Source organism: Trichosurus vulpecula, chromosome 8 (genome assembly GCF_011100635.1).
Source record: "Trichosurus vulpecula isolate mTriVul1 chromosome 8, mTriVul1.pri, whole genome shotgun sequence".
Lineage (NCBI taxonomy): Eukaryota > Metazoa > Chordata > Mammalia > Diprotodontia > Phalangeridae > Trichosurus > Trichosurus vulpecula.
The window spans coordinates 22,407,617-22,433,461 of record NC_050580.1 but is presented as its reverse complement, the minus strand read 5'-3'; the positions used below and the strand labels follow the sequence as shown (position 1 = coordinate 22,433,461).

Genomic DNA, 25,845 nt, shown 5'->3' with positions numbered 1-25,845 from the left:
GTCCGCTCCCCTTGTCCCCCCAAAGATCCATCACCTGCTGGATCTGGGCTGCCTGTCCTTGCTCTAGGGAAACTGGCCAGGAGACAGAGAGCATCCTGGAAAAACGCCTTCCTGGACTCCACGGGCTGAGTTTGAAGGCTTCGAAGGTCGCTTCCAGCCCTTCAGATTTTGTGAAGTGGTTTCTCAGAATGTCTTCCAGAGTTCCCAGATCTCCTCAAACACCACCCCTCCCCCATCCCTCCTACAAGAAGAAGCCCCAACCCTCCTAGAGACCCTGGTGCTTTTAAAGGTGATGCTATGAAGGGAGAACAGAGCTCGTCAAGCAGTCAGTCAGCAAATGTTTCTTAAGCACTTACAAGGTGTCAGGCCACTCTGATATTGTGTCATTCAATAAAAATTATATTCAAGTAGTTAGTCCTTTACTCTGTTTATCAAACCTTCTGGAGAGTCTGTGAACCAGCTGATGCAACATCAGGCACTGCATCCTGGCCCATCACTTGTGCCTGATTAAGTAGGGTGTGGGTTAGCCTTGCCACACAAACCTGGACCTCAGGCCCTCGGAGCCTCCTGTGTGGGAGCAGAGTGTGGGAAGGCCAGCTCCAGTCTCCCCCACAGTAAGCACACAGGCTGCCTGCAATATGTGACTGCTCATGAAAGTCTAATGAGGTCCATCCTCCAGCCTCACATCTTTCCCTGCCTGGGAGCCTAGGGCAGCTGTTGGTGGACTGTGGTCCCTCCCTTGTCCTGTACTCAAAGTCCTTCCAGCGTGGCTAGGACTCGCCAGATTTGCCCTTTTCTGGGGTGGCCTCTGAGAATGCAGGGTCACCCCCATGCCTGGATGAAGCATTGGACCAGGACTTTAACCAGGGAAAGTTAAAATGCAAAGAGATTCCTTTAATCAGTGAATCAGTTACTGTAATCATTAGGAATCCCTTGACCTTTTATGATGGTGAAAGGAGTTTGTGAGGTGGTGTGAGACTGGGAAAAGCATGACGTTTTGAGTCAGAAAGACCTGGGTTCAGATCGTGGCTCTGAATCCACTTCAGTGGGTGCCTTGGCCAATGCACTTGACCTCAATAGATTTCTGTTGGCTTCTGTTTATTCTGTTTAAAATGGAGGGGGGCAGGGGTTGGACTGGGTTGTCCAGCTCTGGATCGGTGACCCTGGGAGCCTTCCACTTCAGTTACCTAAAGCTGTTTTCCACATACAAGTCAGGACTTCTGTTTCTTAGGGCAGAAGTTCATTCATTTAGTAATTCAACAAATACTCATTATGCACCTGCTGTGTGGGAGAAACTGTTAGGCCATTGAGGGAGAGAGAGTTTGGATGAGGACGGGATGCCTTTCGTCTTGGAACTTCCAATCTAGAAACTGGTCGAGGGCCCTCTCTGCAGAGCACTTAAAAATCTCTGTCTGTTAACAGTTTAGCTACTTTAGCATCCCTCCCCTCTTAGAGAACAGGGGCAATCTTCCTCTTCTTTCTATCTCTCTGCCCTTTATTCTAAGGATAGAATAGAGATCAGAGATCAGTGAATGAATGAATGAGGCATTTGTTAAGTGCTTACTGCATGCAAACCCTGCAGGGAGATAGAAAGAAGAGGAAGACTGTCCCTGTTCTCCAAGAGGGGAGGGAGACCCTTCCTAGAAAAGGTCCCAGGGTCCTTTGGGTGCTGCAGCAAAGCAGATAGAAATGCTTCTTTAATGTCGAGTCCACCAATAAAATCGTATCCATTTCCGATGCAGAACCAATTGAACCATTGGACAGGGCTGGGAAGATGGCTGAGGGCACTGGACTGGAAGTCTGGCTATTCCCAAAACTCTTGGGTTCAGGGGCCTGGGCTGTCCCCATCAGTGTCTATGGGGAGGTGGTGGTGGTTTGAGCTGCCTCCTTTCTCTCAGGGGGCCCTGCTACTTCAGCTAGGCACCCATCATCACAGGAACTTCTTCCTCATGTGATGGCTGTGAGGCTGTTTGGGGGACCCTGCTACTCCCAGGCCTCTTGGGTTCAGGGGCCTGGGCTGCTTCCACTAGGGTCTGAGAGGAGGTGGCCGTCGAGGTGGTTGGATGGCCTGACTTGCCTGGCCTTTGCTGCCTCCCGTTTCTCTCCCAGGGTGCCTTGGTGCCTCAGCTAAATGATGTCAGCTTATAAGTGGCTGCTGATATACTCATCTCCAACATATAGATTCTGCTTTGTTACGTTCCAGGGAGATTTTTATCTAAGTAATTACTTTATTAGGCAGATTCTGAGATGTACTAGATGAACTTTCTCCGAATGTTGAGATTTTAGTTGAAAACATGATTCTTTGGATTATCAGTTCATATATCTGTTGCCCCTCTCTTGTTCTGAGCTGAATCAGAGGGTTTCCATCCCATCCCCGTCACCTGTGAGACAATGGCATCTCAGCCCCCTGGGCCTCAGTTTCCTCATCTGTTAATTAGGAGGTTGGACTGACTGAGATGACCTCTAAGATTCCTTTCTGCTGTCAGCCAAAGATCCGTCATTTATTTATATCTTTAATATGTGACATAATGAGATTTGGCTCAAAAGGTCTGGACTGCTTTAAAAAAATATTAACTAAAAGTGATCACTTGCTCTGTAATAATAGTAATAAATACAATAAATAATAATTTTCCAGATTCCTTTCTATTCCTTATAGCATACTTGCCATTGTGAAATTGCATTATAGTATTCCTTTGCGCTAACGTACCACAGTTCATCCAACCACTTCCCCTCTCATTGGATATTTCAGTTACAAATAATTTTGCTTTGAAAATCTTTGAACTGACAGCTCTCCTTGTTTTGGTAATATTCTCAGTGAGCCCATTTTGCCACAAGCTCAACAGCATCTAAATTATTTTTGTCACCTTGATGTTCGAAGTCTCAGTTTGCTTATCTTTGGTTAATCATGAGCTTAAATGTCCTTTCAAATGATTATTAATTTGTGCTTTCTCTGAAAAAAATTATCTGTTCATCACCTTTAACCTTCACGGACTGAAGGGTTGTCTTTGAATGGAATGGAGGCTTTTCAGGGTGGGGCAGGGGGACGACTTTGTTATTGTCTTTGGATCTCAGGGGCCTGGCACATAGGCAGTACTTAATCAGTGTGCCTTGATTGATTAGACAAGAACATTAAAAGGCACGAAGATGGTCTAACAGTGCCAGAGTTTAAAACCTCCATAAAACTCTTGACATAGGGGAATAGAATTGAGAAATAGAGACAGAGATGGAGACACATCTAAGTAGAATATAATATGAACAGTAGACATCTAGCCCAAGATAATCACAATAATAAGGAGCACTTAGAAAGCATTTTAAGGTTTGCAAAGCACTTTACACATATATAGCAAATATCAGTGTTTAGTAAATCTAGAGAAAATGAAAACCAGGGAAAGGCTTAATTATTTAACAAAAGTACTTGGAAAACTTAGCAAATTGATAAGAAATGGACTTCGTATTCCCGCTAGATGAGAGGCTCAAACCCTAAAAAGGGTGAGAATAAAAATGAGAAAATAGAGTTATTTTAGTGTCAGAGAAGGAATTATTGATGAATAAGATAGGTATTTGGTTTACATTCAAAACAGTTTCTTTACGAGAAAAATCCATGTCAAAATACATATGGCAAATGTTAGATTACAAAACAAAAGGCAGATATTTGACATCCCAAACCCAAATTGCCCGTTAGTGGAGTGGTGTTAGAAAAACTTAGGTTTGGGGGGGTTTCTTGTTTTGTTTTACAGACATTTGACATTAAATGGAGCATGTTTCTTGTACTGCCTTTTTTTTTTTTAAACCCTAAACACCTTTCAAGTGCTTTCATTGGCTTCAGAATGCCAGGGAATCATCCCTAAGCTCGTATTTGTGTCTCTTTGAGGGAGAACTCCCACTGTTACTCAGGAGCCTTTTTGAACCAGTTTTCCCCTTTATTGGAGAGGTGATTATTGATCCTATGGGATGTGTGTGTCTGTGTGTGTGTGTGTGTACACACATGTATAGGGAAATTCAGAAGGGTGGGTTTTGTGGGGAAGAGAATGAGTTCTGTTTTGGACAAGCTGAGTTTAAAATACCCATGGGACATTCTGATTAAAGTGTCCAGTATGCAGTTGTATGTGTAAGACTGAAATTCAGAAGAGAGACTGGGGCTGGTTGTATGGATCTGAAGATCATTTGCATAGAGATGATAATTAAACCCAAGTATTATCTCACCAAGTACAATAATACAAAGAAGAGGGCCCCAGGCAGAGCCAAGGGCAATTGTGTGACAATTAGTGTAACTTCACAAAAGTATCCTGAGGTCTGATTGGAGGAGAGCCAAGAGGTAGCAATGTCACACAAACCCAGAGGAGAGAAGAGTGTCCAAGAAACAATTTGATCCTCCCATCAGTCCTTTGAGGTAGGGGCTGATCATCCACTTTTTGCAGGTCAGGGAAGTGAATCTGAGGGAGATCAAGTGACTTGTCCAAAGTCATGCAGCTAGTGTCTGAAGCTGAATTAGAACCCAGGTCTTTCTTACTCCAAGACTAGTGCCCTATCCTCTACAACATCTCATTGGATGACAGGGACAAAAGGCCTTTTCAGGGTATTGGAAAATGCCAGGATGTATGTTCTGTTGATGCAGCCTTTGAGAAGCTAAGATGACCTCCCCCCAACACAGGCATCAGGGCAGAAGTTCATATTACAAATGATAATAATACGAGAGGCTTCTCCCTCTAGGTCATTGCTAAGTCCCATAAGACAATGAACTGTCCCGGCCCTCAAGGGGCTTACCTTCTGTCTGCACAGTAATAGAAAACGCTTCGTAATTTCAAGGGAGGGGGACTAGCTGCTGGCAGTGGTGTCAGGAAATGGGTCACATTAGGAGGTGGTCAAGCCTTGGAGTTGTCTAAGAATTCTCAAGAGGTGGAAGTGAGCAGCAGTGGCTCCTAGGCATGGGTCTCAAAGGTAGGGAATGAAATCTTGTGGCAATGTAGCCATAAGTACATGGTTTGGCCAGAGTTTGAAGCAAAGGGATGATTGTATAATAAGCCTGGAAAGGTGGACTGTCACCAGACAGTGGAGGGCTTGCAACGCCAGACACTGGGGTTTGTGTTGGGTCCAAAAGGACTAAGGAGCCACCGGAGCTTTTTGAGTGGGGTGGTGACAGGCCCAGACTTTAGGAATTCCCGTTGAGGCAGCTTTGTTGAGGATGGCTCAGGATCATGAAAGACTTGAAGAATCCAGTAATAGGCTGGTAAACCAGGCAAGAGGTGATGAGGACCTGAATTCAGCCAGACTTGGCTGTAGGGGAACAGTTAGTAGGATTTGGTATGTGATCACACGTGTTGCAAAAAGTCCAGTCTGTCTCAGAGGCTTCAAATCTGGGTGACACGAAGGATGGTGGAGTCCTTGGAAGAAATAAGGAAGCAGGTTTGGGAGGAACGATGGTCGGTTCTGTTACGGACTTGTTTAGTTTGAGATGACCTTTGGCATGTCCAATTCAGAAGTGTCAGGGAAGCTGTGGATGTGGGAATGGAGTTCCAGGGTGAGCGGGGCTCGACAGAGATCTGGTAGTTATCCGCAAAGAGGTGACGGTGGAACTGTGGGCGCTGATGAGATCACCAAGAAAGGGTGGAGGGAAGATCCCAAGCAGAGCCGTGGGCAGGAGGCAGAACCTGCAGGATTGTCAAGTCCCACCCAATGCGAGGATGCTGAAGTGCTATTCCTTTTTCAGCCTGGCGGTGCCCCAGTGGGTGCAGCATCCACTTATTATTATTTTAAATAACTTGAGTCCTTATGGAAGTCACCGTGCTACACTGTAGCTATTCCTCCCTAGAGTCTCCCTCCATCATGGCATGGAGGTAATGCTCTGGGTTTTCATGGTCCACGCCAGCCGATCCCAAGCTCAGATGGATCCTGCCAGTCACAGAAGGACCCAAGGGTCTAGACCATGTGCCAATTATCTGTGAACCAGCCCAGCCAAGTTTGGAGACAGTCATCACTAGGATATTGACTACGAGGGGATGGATTTTTTTTTTTTTAGTGAAGATGGCCTCCTAAGAAATGGAAGGTTTACATTCTGCTTTCCCCCAAGGTGTCTGCATCCAGAACTCACAATATTTTTTTAAAGTGTAGATAATAGCTATATATTCAGGATCTTGAGTGATTATCCTGTTTTTTCTTAAAGTCTTTCAGTAAGGAGAGATCCATTTCCTAGGCAATTCATTCCATTTGGAGATAAATCTAACGGTAAGGAGGTTTTTCCTTATAGCAAGTGGAAATATGCTAAAATTTGCCTTTGAAATTTCCCCTCGTTCCATGCAAGTAGCAATACATAAGCATTTATTAAGTGCCTATTTATGCCAGGCGCTGTTCTGCCTTACATTGACAAGTCACATCAGTGCGATCCCTTTTTCATGGGACATCCGTTCAAATGGCTACAGAATGCTGCCACACCTCCCTTTAGTCTTCTTTAGGCTAAAGAGCCTGAAGCCCTCCACCATCCTGGCAGCTGTCCTCTGAACATGCTTCAGCTTATTATGGTCATCTTTTCTAAAACGTGGTACTCAGACTTGAACACGATATTCTAGATGTGGTCCGACAGAGAATACATCAGGACTGTCACCGCCTTACTCCTTTTCTCAGTGGCACCTAAAATCATTTTAGATTTTTTGATTCAATGTGTTACTTTGTTGACTCATTGAGCTTGTAGTTCACTAAGACTACCAAATCTTCTGGTTAGTCATACAAATGCTCTGACGCTCGAGAAGTTGATTTTTACATTTGCAAACTCAGTTTAACCCAGTGTTCTAGGTTTCTGTAGTCTTTCCGGATCCCTAGCATTCAGGTTTATAACTGGCAAAGCACTCTAATTTCCAAAGGAGAATGTTGTTTGGAGGCCAGCAATGCGACTGAAGAACTTAAGACTGCAAAGCCACTGATGGGTTCCAAGAAGAGGAAGCCCTTTCTTATAGTTACACCAGGTTTGATATTCATCAGCAGCATCCTGGACAGACTCCATGGTGCTCTTCTGGAGTTTGGTGTCCTCCTATGGCAAGTGGAGCTGAGGTAGCCAGATCACTCCCAGCTGTTGTCCTGCATGGAACAAGGGGACTGCAGAAGGACTCTTATCTGTAGTTGAAATGGGCTTCGTCTACAAATTCTTGGTGTTCTGTCCTCATTGAATAGGTCCACACACTCTAGAGAATCCAAAGATGCTTTGATGACTTCAGTCCGAAGTCACGACCTGGCCTCCAGTTAGTCTGTTCTGTACCCGTAAGACAGTGCTTGTGATAGATCAGGTCACTTCCCAGCCCTGTGTAGGAAATCTTTTGCTAATATTCATATCAGCTGATAATCATATAGCAGGAAAGAAAATGCTCGCCCAGGTTGAGAGGGTCATGTCCTGTGTATGAATGACCACCTTTACTGCCATCGTCCATGAAGGCATGGACCAAACAATCATTATTCCAAATGCATTTACCAACATTGTGATAAATAAGCCAAAAGAAAAGGTGATAATGGATGCTGAAGGTGAGCACTTCCAAACTGGTGAAAACCCCTATCCCTGAAGCGTCAGAGCTCGTACCAGTTTGGTCTCCTAACCTAGCATCGGCTGTTGACTTCTGGAGAAGAAGAGAGTGTGCCTGAGGCCTAAGAGGACCCATGCTGCTGAAGCTCTCTGCCGCAGCCCCTAGGAAGATCTGATGTGCCAAAAGGAAGGCTGAGCTAGACTGTCTTCAAAAGATCAAGGGGATTTGGAGTTTTAGGGTTTGAACCCTCCGGTTCATTAAGGAAGAAAACAAACACAAAAACCTCTTCAGGAGATAGACTGCTTGAGCCTCAGGACTGTCCTGTGGCCACCAAGGGTCATGCGTTGGCCAGTGAACGCCTTTGGCTCGTGGTAAAATGGGTTGCCTTGCCTAGGAGTTCCCCATGATGATGAAGTCACCAGAACAGCCCTGGTCCCTAATGATGGGCTCACTTTATAAGGTTTAAACTCTTTTATCCCAGCCTTTCTGTGATGTAGGTTCAAGTACTGTCTTCCTCATTTTACAAATGATGACGCTGAGGGTCATGGTGGCAGCTCTCCAGTGGTTTTTGTAGGTTTTTTTCAGTGATTCCTTCTAGAACTGTGGGGGTGTGGAGCTCCTACACTGAGTGCCTCCCACCCCCAATTTTTGATTCTTGACTTAGGACATTTACCTCTTGTGCTCCTTGCCGTGATAGCCTTCCTCATCCCTTCTTGGCACAGATATTGGCTCTGTCAGCCTTGTTAACTCCTCCCTTCATCATCTCTTCATCTTCCTTGTTTTTTGGTTTCTCACCATTTCTCCTGACCTCAGCTTTAGGACTCACGGGGCTTGACTTTCACCTGGTCCTCGCCATCCCTCCCTTCTCCTCTGTCACCTTTGTATCTTCCCTTTCCCTGGCTGTTTTCATCGATGTTCATGTGCTGAGGTTTCTTTGGTGGCTTTTGCCCTCACATGTCATGCAGATGTCTGGGGGGGTTGGCTAAGTGGGCAGGGCTGTCATTGGCGTCAGGAATGATCCTTGTGTCCTTTTTCTGTATCTCGTCCCAGGTCTGTCATACACAAGTCACACAGTTGGCTTCACACCCCCAACGTCGCTGACCCGAGCCGGAGTGTCTTACTACAACTCCCCTGGACTCCACGTGCAGCACATGGGAGCTTCCCATGGTATTACAGTGAGTATCGGACCTGAGAGTGGGTGAGTGGGAGTGGGACCACGGTCTGGCCAACCCAGCACAGAGCAATCATTTGTGAATTAATATCGACTCACTTTCAACCTGTTGTCTTTGACATCAACTTGACCTTGACTTCTGAAATGGTAAAATTAACATTAAAAAAAAAAGTTATTCCCAGGAAAAATGTTAGTAATCCATAAAAAAGAGACCATGCTCCCCCCCCCCCATGGAGCCGCTTTAGGGGTGAAGGCACTAATGTATAAACAAAAGGTGGGGTCCCATTGGGCTCCCTTTACTCTTTGCTCCTGGGATGTTGAGCTCTGGCTTCCTCAGTTTAAAGAGAGGGTGCTGGCTCCCCACAATTTCTGATGTTTTTCCTTGCCCATGCCTTCTAGTTGCCAGCCTTCCTCATGTCTTTCTGAAATTTGTCAGTCCCTGTGGCAGCCAGATCTCAGAGATGCTCCAACCAAGGTTGTTTTTCAGTTCTCTTCTTACTGCTTCCTATCCCAGCCCCTGTCTGACATCAGGGTGACCCACGAGAACTCCTTGTCTTTGTGCCTCAGTCTTTGTCCTTACTCACGGGATGGGATCGAGCTGCTTGAGTGCAAAGGGATGGTAAAAGCCATGGGCTCTGGGGCCTTCCAGGTGAGGCCCAGAGAGATGAACTAACTTGCTCAAGATGACACAGGAAATGAGAGCCAGGATTTGAACCCAGGTCCTTTGATTCCAACTCTGGGCCTCTCTTTGCTGTGCCATTATTCAGTTCAATAAACATTGGATCTCTCAAACCAAACCATGGCAGGGGGCAGGGCTGTTCATCTCTAGATTTACTGTTTAGAACCGTTGATTTCTTACCCCCCACTGACTTCTTCCACTCTTCTATCATTTTCCAGAAAAAATAATTTTCTAATTAGCAGCTTCATTTTAAAGTAAATCACCTTTATAAACTGTTTATGCCCTTCTGCCAATGAACAGAGACATCTGAGGTCCTGACACGTGGGTTTATGAACATTCATGTTAAAAATAAGGTCCAGCCATGCTTTGTATTCACAGGTAAATGAGCTAGCTTTAGGAATGTGGACAGTATTACCTGGGCACCATTTCTGGTTTTATAATGTGGGTGTTCATAGTTTAAAGGGCAGGCATGTTCTGAATGAATATATGTGCATATATCTGGGTGGTCTCAAAAAGAGCTACTGTTTGTTCATAGAACTTTTATAATGGTTTTCAAATCTGCTGATGGGGCTGTGTGTGTGTGTGTGTGTGTGTGTATGCGTTGGTGTATGCATAAATTAACCCCCTGGGTCACATGGCTTAGATAAGGAGGTCAAGCCTCTCCATTGGCAGAGGAGCACTCTGAGCCAAGGAGGAAGCGCGTCCAGTGATGAGGCTGGAGGACCTCTGAGACTGCCAATCCAACCCACACATGAGGAAGACTCCCTTGTCTGGCTTCGCTAACAAAGGGTCTTCCAGCCGTGACTTGGAAGAGTTCCTAGGTCCGCTGCCTCCAGCCCCCACTGTACCAATGGTTCTCAGACTTTGGTTTTAAGACCCATTTACGTTCTTAAAAATCATCGGCACCCTCTGCACCCCTGCCCCAAGAGCTTCTGTTTATGCCTTTATGTATCAGTTTTTACTGTATCAGAAATTAAAACATCTTAATATTATTGTAAAAAGTTTTGGCATCATAGACTGCCCGAAGGGGAAATGGGGAGCTCTGAGGTGCCCTGAGCAACTCTTTGGGGAGTTTGTAGTTCAGAGTCAGAAGTTCCATAAGGGGGGACTTATTTAGTGTCCCATCCAAGCCAGTCAACCCTTGGGATAGTTCTCATTTGCTGTCAACTTAAAGAATGCCCTTAGAGAGTATGAGAAATGTTCTGTGCACATCCCTGGTAGGGGGGAAAGAGCCCTCTTGGGCAGCTTAGGATGCATCCCTGGGCCTCCATTCACAAGCATTTATTAAGTGCCTGCTGTGTGTCAGATGCTTTTCTAGACACTTCTCCGTCCAGAGAGGGGGTGGGACTCGACTCCAGAAGCCCCACCCAGTATCCCCCAGTCCTCCTCCCGGCTAACCTGGATTTTTGCTCTTCATTCTGCAGAGGCCTTCACCCCGGAGAAGCAACAGTCCGGACAAATTTAAACGCCCCACGCCTCCGCCATCTCCGAACACACAGACTCCCGTCCAGCCTCCACCACCTCCACCCCCACCACCCATGCAGTCATCCCTCCCGTCTGCTGCCTCGCCACCTGCCTCTTCGCCACATCCAGTACACCCCCCCTCACAGCCCTAGTGCATGCGCTCCAGCAGGTGGGCTGTATTGAAGGTGGGGACTCAGGAGATGGAGCCGTTTACGAAAAGCCAGAGGCTTCCCTGGCACCTGGGGGTCTCTAGACTTCACTATTAATGGTGTTGTAAATGTTTGTCCAAAATGCAGCCAGCCTTGTGGGTCTATGACACTAACCCCTTAGAACAACCTTTTTCCATCAGCGTTTACTTGAATTTACATGTAGGTCTATTTTCTGGCTGGAACATTTGCTCCTTGATATTTGGTAACTTGGCAATGCGCCATTTGCTCGGCTCTAGAGTGCTTTTTTTTCCTCCTGGCTTTTAGGTTGGTAAAATAAAAGGGAGACCTATTTGTCTTCCCTCTCCCCCTGCTCCATGGCATAAGCATAAAGATGGCGGGCTCAGTGGCCCATATCTTAGTAAATTTGTAAGAACCTTGGTGTCTGCCGAGCATCTGAAAGGATGAATTTGAATGTCAGCTTCATCAGTGCCCAGGACACGCCCATTGATAGACCTTTTTTCCAAGTTCCCTGCTTGGTATCCATACCTGCCCACCATGCTCTCCCACTGACATACTGTTATAAGCCAGTGGATACAATATATTGTTGGGTAATTATCACTTGTCCAGGTACACAGAATGTAAGATTCCTGAAGCTCGAAGTGGGGCTATTTCCTTGATTGTTCATGTCCACCTCCCTGTATGCTATAAGCTGACCATACTGTTATTTCCAGCACAGTTCTGTACAAGTCATCTTCCCCCATTTCCACCCACCCCCATGTCTTGGGGGAGCAAGTCAAAGATGCTGCCAAATATGGCACCATAGGAGGCCACGTTGTGAGACCCTGAAGAGCACCGGATTTCCTTTCCTGTCCCCCACACCATGTGCCCCTTCCCCTGCCCTTCCACCCTCACCATCAGGTGATTTCCTGAAACACAGGTGGAACAAATATCTTCAAGAAGCAAATTCCTCCTAGAGACCATGGTTGAGAACGGACATTATAGGAATATCAGCCTTGTCGCCAAGAGATACCATGTTGCTTGATAGGAGAAGAAGCAAGCAGGTCAGCAGCACCTGGAGACACTAAGGGACACTGACTGGACAAGAACCGGTGCAGTGTATGGAAAGACTCGGTCCCAAGGATGGTCCTTTAGCAGCACAAGTAAGTGATTTGGCTTCATGACTCCACAAGAGAGAAGGCGAGGCGCTCTTCCTTCGTCCTAGCGAAACGCCCCTTTTGGTTCGGCCACAGTTTCTGTTTCTGTACTTTGATAGTGAAGTGATCTTCCCCACCTGTGTTTGCATATTTCCATACGCCGTGGACGAACTCCTTCCTAGAGAATGTATATTTTATGATGAGAGTGTGTATCTATTCTGTTGGATATAATCAAAGAACTGAAAAATAATTTATCAGTCACTTTTTTTAAGGATCCATGTTTTGTGACCGAACCATCTCGAATGTCCCCCTTTTATTGAACACATGCCTAAAAAAAGGAACATTGTAGATATTAAATATTGTGCAGTCACGTAAACTTTCATTTTTGCCTTCGAATACCTATTTAAAAGTCTAGAGAAACTGACTGGATTAGAGTGCTCAGTGAGTAAACTCTAGAAAGGTAAAAACCACCATAAGATTTTTCTCCCCTTCCTGTTTCCATGCCAAAACAAGGAAACATGGCTCTGGCTTTTAAGCATTTCAGAAAAAAATCGTGTGTGTGTGTGTGTGTGTGTGTGTGTGTGCGCACGTGCGATATACATTTTATATTTAATAATGTGGGTGTATTAGACATTGTCATTGTGTTTTCTTAAAACAGCAATGCCAAGAAAGATCACGTGAATCAAGCGACCAAATTTCCATACAGGTTCACAGCAGCTCCAGGGCCAACAACTCGGTCTGTTGTTGTGACCGTCTCAAACTTCCTTGTGGGTTGCATCCCCTCCCCACCACTCCAGCTAATTGAGTCAGTAAGCGAAATCACTTCTGTGTGTGCACTAGGGATTCTCAAAGATGGACTTAGGAAAAAAAAAATAGGTTTTACCATTCAAAATCTCTCCTCCAAGAATATTATAAATGACAACGCTGTAGGGAGCATAGCTTGCTTTTAAGAACTCCTCATTGCTCCAGTCCCCAGAGAATTCATTTATCCCAGTGAAAGCACAAAAGTCGAAGCTTTGCAACAGAATGGATGTGATGAACAAACGGTGATTCTCTTGGGTAGAAAGAGAACTGTCTAAGAGATGTACGTGAATTACAGGCAAAATTCTTCAAAAATTCAGATTTCTGTAAAAGCGAACTGCCACTTTGTTCCAAAACTGAAAACTAGAATTAGCCACTGTCAATGTAGCTGGCTGCCCCTCCCTGACACTGCATGTACAGTATCTGTAGGACAAACACTGCTAATTGGTGTGTGATGTAATGGTCTCTCAGAGCACTCTCTGGTCCCCTTGTGTCATGTTATGGCATCAGCACTGCTGCTGCCCAGGACTCCCCATCCTAGGCAGCCATTGGTTGGGTCCACTGGGACCCATAGGATCAGGTATGCTGAGCCAGGGAGGGGAAAGGAACTTACCTGTGGGAAGCATCTTGTCCTTGCTCTTTGCCTCATAGCCCCCTTCCTTGGTATCCCAGCTGCTGCTATTCCCGGGTGCACCTCCAGAACTTATCACCCCTTCAGTTGATGCTGTGAATTAAATGCAGTACCTAGTGAAAGTCAGTCGTGGTACCCGTAGAGCTAGTTTTCCTGCAGGCAACCAGTGGCACATGTGAGCAGACCCTTGGTATTCGTCAGGCCGAGAGAATAGACGTTGAGATTAGATAAGTGGCCGTAATCGCATCTTTACAGATGGCAGAGAAGCGGCCTAGTGGATGTCAGGGTTCTGCATTTCCCTTTGCAGAATTCCAGCAGCTTGGCAGAAGGTAGAAATTCTTGAAAGTTTTCATCCCCTTGCCATCCTGAGGAGTCTGAGTTTTAAAGTGATGAGCTTAGCATGGAATGAGCAACCATGGAATGCATATGTGACCCGAATGTGACTTTGACACCAAGGACTGTCCCCACCATGATTGATTGGCCTTTCTACAGTAGGACCAAAAATAGTTGTGTATCACTAAATGTCACACAACTGTAAGAGATTAGAGATTCTGTGTTGCTCCTCCCCCCCATAAATAAGAGATTTTTCCCACTGGAAGCCTTGCTAGGAAAGGAAGCCTCAGACACCAGAAGAGAAGAGTAATTTGTGCTTTGAGACCTTATTAGTTTTTCTTAGCAGTACAGAAATCTCTGTGTGGCTTGATCTTCTGGCCAGTCATTGTCTTGTAGGTAACCAGCATTGAAAACATTTTAACGAGGACTACCAAAGAAGTGCATAGCAAAATGATAGTTTATTTCCAAATGATTAGTGAGCCAGTCATTGAAGCTGCTATGTGAGTTCCATGCTGAAGAGCCATTATAACAAATTAAGGGAGTTGTTTTCTTACAACAACAAAAAATGAAACATCACACACAGCTGTCAGCCTAAAGTCATAGGGAGCATTTTCCCAGGTGCTTGGCCGTTTTTGTACTGATGAACTGCCAAGTCTGGACTGCCTCTTGTTAGGGGATGGAGAGTATCTGCTATTTCTAAGGGCGTGGGAGCTGTGTGTGCGTATGCGTGTGCGGTGTCTGTGTGTGTCTGCGTGTTCATTCATGCCTTAACTCTGGTTACTGCTCAAATGTAGTTCTCAACTTAGTCTGCCTTGTCAACTAGTTTGTTTGGGACTTCTCAATCTGAACTTCATCCTGGCCAAACCACCCTCCCTCCCCCCACAAAAGCAACTAAAGAACTGATTCCTCGGAATATTATTTGATCAGGTCAACCCCAAAGCTCCTTTGGACTTTCTTTGGTACTTAAGAAGTCATATAAAAGTGAACTGGAGAAGTGGAAGGAATTCACCAAGGAAAAGAGCGTGTCTTCTCACCTCGACATCTCAGTACCCAATGTTAGCGACTCAACCATGGTTTGGCCCCACAGCTTGAGTAAATTTGGAGATGCAGTGGCAATCTTGATATTCTTGCTTGGTCAGAGTTTAGAGAGATGTAAGACTTCAATTAATGTCTTTTTTGCTTTTTTGTGTTGATTAGTCTTTGATACATGTGCTGAATCAGAAACCTGAATAAAGATAATTTTTTTAAAATGGATCACTGAAGCCTTCAACCATACTGTTTTCTTTCTGATCTCGAGGTCTGTAAGTTCATCTTGTTTCTTTTTTTTGAAATTAAAAGTTCTCAGAGAAGAAGTTGAATAAGCAAAGGTAATGTAAATCCACACCTCAGGCTTCTCAAAGTGTTGAAATAATTTTTCCCCCTCCCGTTCTGTTGAATTAGGGAGTTTGCTTTTATTTAATAAGAAAGAAGAATTTCCATCCATTTCAGCAAGTATGAATAGTTTACTGTCTTTTACGCAATCTCTACCTTTAACTACTTTACAATGCATTGGGGGAAAAAATACACACACACACACACACACACACACACACACACACACACGCACACACGCACACACACATGCACACAGAAATAGAGGAGAGATGTGAGAGAGGAAAGATCCCTAACTGGGGAAGATCAGGAGAGGCTTTTTGGAGGAGATGGTGATATAAAAGTCTAATGATGAGCAAAGGGGCTAAAGACTCCGAGAGTAAGAAGAGAAGGTGAAAATGAAGGTGAGTCAAATTCACACCTTGAGCCAAGCTTTTCAGAGTAATGAAATACTGCAGTGAAGTTTTTTTTTTTTCTGTCACAAAGAGAGTTCCTTTTACTTAAGTGAAGAACTATTTTGCAGTTATTTCCATTCTTTAAAATATATTTGAGTTTTTGGAATGGAATGTGTAAATAAGTTTCCACGATGAAGGGGTTGTTGCCTGTGTCTCGTGAAAGATTTAGAGCAGGGGTTCTTCACCTGGGGTCCATTAACTTAAAATTTTTTTTTTTTATAACTCCGAATATAATTGATTGCTTTGGTAATACTGTGTGTTTTATGTGTTTAAAAATATTCTGAAAAAGGGCCTAGAGACTTCACCCAGCTCCCAAAAAACGAGGGAGGAAAGGTTGAGAGCCCCTGATCGAGAAAGTAGGGTCATTTGTACCGCACCCGTCATATTGAGGTCACTCAGCCCAGCTCTACCTTCTAAGTCATCCACAAGCGGAGAGAGAGACTTCTCACATTAAACCTAAATTCGGCCCTTTACAACTTCCTGTTGTTCCTAGTTCTGGCCTCCAGGGTCTAGCACAACAAAGCTAGTTCCTCTCCTCCATGATTAATGGCTCATAAATATTTGAACTGCTCTCAGTGTTTCTGCTACGTTTTCTCTAAAACATCTTCAGTTCTCTTCATTGATCCACTTTGAGCCTCTTTACCACCCTGGTTGCCCCCTGGGCATCTTCCAGGTTATCAATGATTTTTCTAAAGTATGCTGTCCACAGCTGAACCCAGTCTTACATGTGTGGCCTGCCCTAGGCAGTGGGCTGCAGGACCATCTAGCCATCATTTTATTTCTAGAACCCGACTCGTCTTGTAGCCCATATGGTTGCCACATCACATAGTTGACTAATATAGCTTTCAAAGCCCTCCAGTATTTTCAGCCAAATTCCTGTTCAGCCTTGCCTCCTTTGCCCTGAGTTTTCTAAAAACTGACAAGTTCAAGATGGTTGACTTTACAGTTTCTAAATTTCCATGGGGGTACCATGTTCTATCCAGTCCAGATCTCATCTTAATTGTCCTCCACCAGTATGATAATTACCCATTCTACCTTAGTGTCATTTACAGATTTGACGGATACCACCTATGCCTTCATCTGAGTCATTTACAAAAGTATCAAATAGGCCAAGGCCACACCCATCCCCAGAGGCTTTACACTGAGGAATCCTCCCAAACTGGCAAATTCATGACTACTTCTCTGCCCTAGCTTTTTTTTTTTTTAGGTATTTTTATTTTTAGTTTACAACACTCAGTTCCACAGGTTTTTGAGTTCCCCTCCCCCCAAGATGGCATGGAATCTGATATATGTTCCACATATACCTTTGTATTAAATAGTCAAGTCGTAAAGAAGAACCATGATCAATGGAGGGAATCATGAGAAGGAAGAAACAAAACCAAAAAAAAAGGATGCAGAAAAAAAAAAAGCAGATAGTTTCCTTCAATCCACATTCAGACTCCGTAGTTCTTTTTCTGGATGTAGCTCACTTTTTTCCATCATGAGGCCTTTGGAGCTGTCTTTGAACCTTGTATTGCTGAGAAGAGCCAAGTCTATCAAAGTTAGTCATCACAGAATCAATATGTCTGTGGTTGTGTACAATGTTCTCCTGGTTCTGCTCGTTTCGCTCAGCATCAGATCATGTAGGTCTTTACAGGTTATCATGAATGCCGTATCTTCCCCATTTCTTACAGCACAATAATATTCCATTACATTCATATACCACAACTTGTTCAGCCATTCCCCAATTGATGGGCATCCCCTTGATTTCCAATTCTTTGCTACCACAAAAAGAGCTGCTATAAATATTTTTGTACATACGGGTCCCTTTCCCCCTTGTGTGATCTCTTTAGGATACAACCGTAGGAGTGATATTGCTGGGTCAAAGGGAATGTAACAGTGTTCCAATTTTCCCACATCTCTCCAGCATTTATCATTTTCCTGTTTTGTCATTTTAGTCAATCTGACAGGAGAGATGTGGTACCTAAGAGTTGTTTTGATTTGCATTTGTCTAATCAATAGTGATTTAGAACATTTTTTCATATGCCTATAGGTATCTTTAATTTCTTCCTCTGAAAACTGCCTGTTCATATCCTTTGACCGTTTCTCAATTGGGGAATGACTTGTATTCTTACAAATTTGGCTCACTTCCTTCTATATTTTAGAGATGAGGTCTGGCCTGGCTTTTCAACCAGTTCAAGATCTATTTAATTGTACTGCCATCTGCACTGCTCCCCACCTTTTCTACAAGAGTAGCTGGAGGAGATTTTTATCAAATGCTTTGCAGAAACCCAAGAACCCCAGAGCATTTCCCCTAGTCTGCCAGTTTAGTAATAACCCCATAGAAAGTCATAGGATCAGGGATAACAATGATAACTAGCGTTTACATGGCACTTTTAAAGTTTGCAAAGTGCTTTGCAGATGTCCTCACAGCAACCCTGGGGGAGGGGATAGGAGCTATTTTCATCCACATTCTAGGATGGGGAAACTGAGGCAGACAGGTTAAATGACGTGAAAACAGGAACTCTGATTTTCCTGCCTCTACTCTAAAGGGCCCTACAGATCGAATCCACCCTCCTCACTTTACAGATGAGAACTCTGCAAGTGACTTCCCTAGGCCCCCACAGCCCCTGTGCCTACAAGTTCAATCCACTTCCCGTGCCCTTAACTACTCATTCTGTTGCTTTGCTGTTAGACCCTACACAGGGTCATGCCTACATGCCTTGTCTTCTGAGTTCGATTATGAATCCACTGGGGACCAAGACCCCCCAACAGGCACAAAGCAGGGACTCATTCAAAGAACTGAGTTAAATGTTGAGATAAAGGAGGGAACAGAAGAATGACAGCTAGAAATCATGTTTCCACCCACACCCCCATCTCCCCTCCACTAATTCACTTCAACAGACTAAATTTAAAGATCTTCAGGACCTGACCCCCTTCTATCTCTAGTCTCTTTATACCTGACTCCCTTCTTTCCTCACTTTACAATCCAGTCATACTTTCCTACTTGTTCTACCCCCACAGTTGCCCCATCTGCCTCCTCTTGAGGAGGGCCCGGGTCAGCCTGTCTTAACTCTCCTACCTCTGCCTCTCTGGACTTTACCACCATACATCTAGGCTGCCTTCTTACCCTGGAAGATCTCACTGCCCTTGCAGGTCCCTTTCCCCCCTACACTGTTCCACCTTCACGCCCCTTTTAAACCCAGGTCAGCCACCTTTCATTTCTTTCACGGCTCTGCATCTGACTCTCTGGCTCTCCACCATCCCCCACTTGGATACCTCCCCTGCTTCACTCCCATGTCCACTTTCCAGTTTCCTTTTATATGTTGCCCTCTCGTGAGAATGTCACTTCCTTGAGGACAATTGACTGTTTCATTTTTGTCACCATTCCCAGCATGGGACACAGTTCCTGGTACACAGTAGATACATAATAAAAGTAGACCCTGGAATACAAAGACAAAACTGCCATCTCTGTCTTCAGTAAACTTAAATATGATCACAAAGTCAAGACCACACTGGGACGAAGGTTCAGGTGAAACCAGTTGAAGAGGTATTATTTATATAGAACCTTTTGGGTACCTGCATGCTTAGTGGGTGTGACATGGATGAAGACCCGGCACAGGAGGCAGAGGAGCTGGAGGAGACGAATGAGTAGCCGGAGATATCAGTGCAGAATGAGTTGTCAGTTTGTGAAATAAGAAGAAGCAGGCGAATAATGGACACAATTACAACATTATAAAGAAAAACAACATTGAAGGACTTGAGAACATGGATCAATGCAACGACCAGTCACACTTCTAGAAGACTGATGAAGCATGCATGGTATCAACCTCTTGACAAGGAGGTGATAGACTCCAGATGCAGAATAAGACACATTTTCAGACATGGCCAATGTGGGAATTTGTTTTACTTGATTATGCATATTTTTACAAGGGATTTGTTTTTCTCTTTTCAATGGAGAGAGGTGGGGAGGAGGGAGATGGGCATAGGAAAGAAGGAAGGAAGATCATTGAAGCATTTTTTTATGCATAGAAGGTCCACAAGAATAACAGGGAGGGTCTACTCAGTGCAGCAGCAGCCCTTCTTCCTCCACTGTGGTCAGCTACGACCCCTGACTCCCCAACAACCATGTCTAAGGGACCCACAGTTGGCATTGATCTTGGCACCACTTACTCCTGTGTGGGAGTCTTCCAACACGGGAAAGTGGAGATCATTGTTAATGACCAAGGAAACAGGACCACCCCAAACTATGTCGCCTTCACCAACACTGAACGTTTAATCGGTGATGCTGCGAAGAATCAAGTTGCAATGAACCCCACCAACACAGTTTTTGATGCCAAATGTCTGATTAGTCACAGATTTGATGATGCAGTTGTACAGTCAGACATGAAGCATTGGCCTTTCACAGTGGTGAATGACACAGGCAGGCCTAAGGTCCAAGTGGAGTACAAAGGGGAGACCAAAAGTTTCTATCCAGAAGTATCTTCTGTGGTCTTGACCATGATGAAAGAAATTGCTGAAGCTTACCTTAGGAAGACTGTCACAAATGCCATGGTCACAGTACCAGCCTATTTCAACGATTCCCAACACCAGGCCACCAAAGATGCTGGAACCATCGCTGGTCTCAATGTGCTCCGAATCATCAATGAGCCAACTGCTGCTGATATTGCTTATGGCTTGGACAAAAAGGTCGGTGCCGAGAGAAATGTGTTGATCTTTGACCTTGGAGGTGGTACTTTCAATGTCTCCATTCTTACCATTGAAGATGGCATCTTTGAGGTCAAGTCCACAGCTGGGGACACCCACTTGCATGGAGAGGACTTTGACAACAGAATGGTCAGCCATTTCATTGCCGAGTTCAAGCAAAAACACAGGAAGGCCATCAGTGAGAACAAGAGGGCCATTTGCCATCTTCACATCGCTTGTGAACATGCTAAGCATACGCTCTTTTCCGGTACCCAGGCCAGTACTGAGATTGACTCCCTCTATGAAGGTATTGACTTCTATATATCAATCACCCGAGCCCATTTCGAAGAGCAGAATGCTGATCTCTTCCGTGGCACACTGGACCCTGTAGAAAAGGCCTTACGAGATGCCAGGCTAGATAAATCACAGATTCATGGCATTGTCCTGGTGGGTGGTTCTACTCGAATCCCCAAAATCCAGAAGCTTCTGCAAGATTTCTTCAACAGCAAAGAACTCAACAAGACTATCAATCCTGATGAGGCTGTTGCTTACGGTGCTGTCCAGGCTGCCATTTTGTCTGGAGATAAATCTGAGAATGTGCATGACTTGCTGCTGTTGGATGTCACTCCTCTTTCCCTTGGCATTGAAACTGCTGGTGGAGTTATGACCATTCTGAGCAGATGTAATACCACCATCCCCACCAAGCAGACACAGACCTTTACCACCTATTCAGACAACCAGCCTGGCGTGCTTATTCAGGTTCATGAAGGTGAGAGAGCAATGACAAAGGATAACAACCTGCTTGGCAAATTTGAGCTCACAGGAATTCCTCCAGCATCCAGGGTGTTCCTCAGATTGAAGTAACATTTGACATTGATGCAAACGGCATCCTCAGTGTTTCAGCTGTGGATAAGAGCACAGGCAAGGAGAGTAAGATCACCATCACCAATGCCAAAGGATGTCTGAGCAAAGAAGACATTGAGCGCATGGTCCAGAAGGCTGAGAATACAAGGCTGAGGATGAGAAGCAGAGAGACAAGGTGTCTTCCAAGAATTCTCTTGAATCTTGTGCTTTCAACATGAAGGCCGCCGTAGAGGATGAGAAACTGCAAGGCAAGACTGGGGATGAAGACAAACAGAAGATCCGTGACAAATGTAATGAAATAATCAACTGGCTGGATAAGAACCAGACTGCTGAGAAGGAAGAATTGAGCATCAGCAGAAAGGAATTGGAGAAGGTCTGCAACCCCATCATCACTAAGCTGTACCAGAGTGCAGGGGGCATGCCAGGAGGCATGCCTGGTGGGTTCCCAGGGTGTGGAGCAGCCCCATCTGGAGGTGCTTCTTCTGGACCCACCATTGAAGAGGTCGACTAAACACAACAGAAGAAAGAGCATTCCACGCAGCTTTCCAAAAATTGAGGGACTCAAATTTGTAGCCAAGGCAGTAGCAGTTTAAAAGTAACATTTAAGCTGCTGTGTAAATCTGGGCATTCTGAATACTTGAATGTGTGCAGAGGGAGAGAAGTGAACGACATTGCACTTTATCAGTACTGTAAACAAGTGGAAATGTAATTCTTGTCCTGGAGAATAAAATCTATTTAAATTGGCGCCATAAAAAAGAAAGAGTAACAGGGAAGCAGGGCAGCCTTGAAAGCTACAGGTTGAATTTATTATATATTTTAAAAAGAACAGCTGTTCTTATCAAGTCAACAAACATTTAATGAGCACCTACTCTGTGCCAGGCAATTTGCTACATGCTGGCGTTACGAAGAAAGGCAAAAATTTTCTCTGTTCTTGAGGAGGTCATGTGTGAACTGAGAGGACAGCATGCAAATAACCATGTACAAAGAGAAGATTATATATAGAAGATTAATTGGAGGTAATCTTTGAGATTAAGGAGGATGGGGAAAGGTTTCTTGCTGAGTAATAATACATAATGAAGAACTGCAGGTTTTTATACAATCCTTGTTTTTTGTTTTATGTGTATGAAAATGCCCATTTTTGTATTTCAGAATAAAAATTATTGAAATACTTAAAAAAGAATTGACTGTATATGTAATAATGATAATTAGCTAACATTTATAGAGCAATTAAAGGTTTGTAAAAAACATTTTACAAATATCTGGTTTGATCCTCAAAACAACAATTCTGTGAGTAGGGGCTATGAATACCTTTATCCTATAGATGAGGAAACTGGCCAAGAGAAGTCAGGTGACTTTTCCTAGGGTTACACAGCTAGTGACTATCTAAGGCAAGATTTGAACTCAGGTCTTCCTGAATCCAAGTCTAGTACCCTATCCTCTGTACCCCCTAGCTCCTGTGTGAGTGTGCTGGATATAGTCACTTGTGTGTAGCAGAATGTAAGCTCCTTGAGGGGTAGGGATTGCATAATTATTTTGTCTTTGTAATAACCCGTATCACACTAGCATAGTACATGACCTGTAAAGGCTTGTTCAATTGAATACATTGTGTGTGTGTGTGTGTGTGTGTGTCCTTCAGAGCCTGGATTGTTTGAGTTTTGCCTTTGTGTAGCCCAAGCCCAGCATAGTGTTTGGTACACCATAGATGCCTAATAAATTTTTGCTGACTTAATTTTATATAGAGGGAAAGATAGGGATAGAGACTGGACCCTTTTATGTATATGTGTATTAGGTGTATTTGTTGATATGTGGCAGAATGGGAGCACCTTGAGGACAGGGACTGTTTGTTGTCTTTGTATAGCTGACACCCAGCACAGTAACTCACACATAGGAAGCACTTAATAAATGCATCTTAAATGGCCAGAGTTCTAGTTGCCATGGAGAGGAACTCTCAGTCCTAAATCTGGAAGTGCCAGAGCAGTTCATAATTCCACCTTGTCTCTGGTAAAAGCCAAACTTCTCCAAAACTCTCCAATTCGTGTTTCAGTTTTGATTTTGGTTTCAATGAAATGGCCAAGCACCGCAGATGAGCTCAGCAAAGCAGACATGAGGCCTTTGATGTATGACATTTGTGTTAGTTAAAAGTTACCTGTGGAGCTGAAAGTAGTTAGGTTAATGAGAGGAGGATGGATTTTCCTTTCCATTCCTTCAGCTATAAATGATGGAACTTCAGCCAAAGTTGACCTTCTACCTGGAAGGTCTGCGGTGTTCAGTGCCAGGCTGTAGGACCCAGAATTCTTTCATCCTTTCCTTTGTTCTATGGGCTTCCCCATGCCAATGGAATAAAATTCATCACCAGGTTGCTAATCTGCTGGTGCCAGGCTCCACCATGCTTCATCTGGCTGGTCTTTGGAGAACAGGAGTACTCTAACTCTGGGAGAATGCTCCAAACTTCTGTTTGCTAGGATGCTCAAGATCTCCCATTCATCCTGTGGTCAAAGCCTTTGAGAACCTGGAATCACCTCCATGCCATGATGAGTCATCAGAAAACAGATTATCATAGGCCACTCGCTGACACAAACAACCATCTTTTTTTTTCCCCCTCCTCAATATACTCCGGGTGATTCTGTTTAACAGCCACTCATACACTCCCATGCTCTCCAAAAATTCACAGGTACCAACAGTACCAATCTCACCCGAGTTGTAGGGCCACAATGAGATAAGAATCTGCAGTGTTTTACATTTAAGAACTGTATAAATTCTTCCTTCCTCCATTTCCTTGGTTATCTCATAGAATGAATGGAAAATGGAATGGAAAATCCCTAAATAATGGGTGAATTTCCAATCATGTATTTATTCCCCATACTTTAAACTCTGCATGAGGCTAGATAGTCTGTGCTTTTGCCCTATATCCGAGAACAATTTTAGGCAGGATCAGCTGCTGTTGAGCCCAGGAAGCTGCTGCTCTCAATCTGTGGTTGCCAGGTAAATAGCAAAAGAGAGTCCAGAATCAGGGAGAGCCAATGATGGGGCTTAGGCCAGATTCGGCTTAGGAGTGGCAAAGACTGCCCCTTGGCCGGGGCCGCTTTCTCATTGGCAGCTTTACTATACAAGGACATAAAGAGGTTTTGTCTTCTCCACAAAGAACTTGATGGCATCTGGAGAGAAGTTCAAGGTCTCTAACACAAATAGAAGGGAATAGGCATCTTGGGGGGAGGGGAGAGCTTTGTAATTACTTCAACTCTGTGCCAGGACAGCAGCCTGACTCTCCCAGATTAGTTCTCTGTTGCACCAGCTGGACTTTTCCTCTGCTAACTTTAAGCCCTGCATGCTAGATAATGGGCAGAACTTTTTTTTTGAAACTAATTTTGGTGGGAGAAGGGGAATATCTATGTATGAATGTGTGTGAAGCATGTCATTCATTCATTCATCCAACAAATACTTGTTAAATGTCCACTGTGGTCCAGGTAAGAAGCAGTGTGCCATCATGGATAGAGAGTAGGTCTCTGAATCAGGAAGATCCAGGCTCAACTCTCCAAACATATCCTGGTATGCAGTAGATTCTTTCATATGCTGGCTATGTGACCTGGGAGGGCCATTTTATTTCTCAGTGTCCTAGGTAATTAAAACTAGATCTGCATTGGTGGAGGGAATTTGAACACCAGTAGTTTTGCCTATTGATAAAATAGCAGATCTGGACCAAAAAGAATTTAAATCAATTCCCATGGAAAGCTTGAAAATGAAATTCATAGTAGCCCCAAGGAAATTAGCTAAAGGGAGGGGCATATTCACAAAATATCAGTCCAATCCAACAAGCATTTTCCAAGTACTTCCTGCCTTGCAAGACACTGTCCCAGGTGCTGGAGAAACAAGGATGATCGGTTCTTGGAAGCTCCAAGGAGTTGACATTTTGCAAAGGGTATTCACTGTGTTCATCTCTAAAATGAGAAGGTTGGAGAATTACAAGATTTTGAAGGGCCCTTCTTCTAAACCTTCAGCTGACGGGAAGCTCTGAGGGAAAGCTATCCTTGTGGAAGGCAGAATTAAAAAGGGCTTTGACAAATGAGAGAGAATTTAACAGGAACAAACAAAAAGCCTTTTAACCTCTCAAAGCCCCAAGCAGCTCTTTAAGACCTAGTCGAGGTATTGCTGGGTCAAAGGGTATAGGCAGTTTTATAACTCTTTGGGCATCATTCCAGATTTCTCTCCAAAAGGCTTGGATCAGTTCACAGTTCCACCAACCGTGAATTAGCAGAGCAGGTGCAAATCTGCATGGATAGAGGGAGTTTCCTGGCTAAGAATCTCCTATGTTCAATGGAATCTCAGATCTAGTTTAAAAAAATATGTCATGCACTGTGCTAGGTTCTGGGGAGACAGAGGCAAAAAACAAAATAGTCCTTTCCTTCAAGAATAGAATAGAATTCCTAGAATATCAGGAATCTACTGACACTTGGGATCCATGGATAGATACAGGGGATCCATGATGTGAGTTATAGGGAAAGTACTTCCTAGACCTAAATAGCTGCATGACCTCAGAGGAATCACTTTTCTGATTCTCAGCTTCTTCATCTATATCAATAGACTGCATGCTTTCTTAAGGTCCCTT

The 25,845-nt window shown here is 44.3% G+C and overlaps 1 protein-coding gene and 1 pseudogene across 1 annotated transcript in view; both read left to right on the top strand.

Annotated features, from left to right (window-relative positions):
- The window catches only part of CCDC6 (coiled-coil domain containing 6), a 93,795-nt gene extending 78,654 nt beyond the window's left edge, over positions 1 to 15,141 (top strand). Inside the window, 2 exon segments of the mRNA XM_036735000.1 lie at positions 8,556 to 8,680; positions 10,780 to 15,141. Coding sequence (XP_036590895.1) covers positions 8,556 to 8,680; positions 10,780 to 10,971 — 317 coding nt within the window. The 3' untranslated portion in view covers positions 10,972 to 15,141.
- A 4,679-nt stretch (positions 15,142 to 19,820) lies between these two features.
- On the top strand, positions 19,821 to 21,818 carry LOC118828580 (annotated as a pseudogene).
- The last annotated feature ends 4,027 nt before the right edge of the window (positions 21,819 to 25,845 follow it).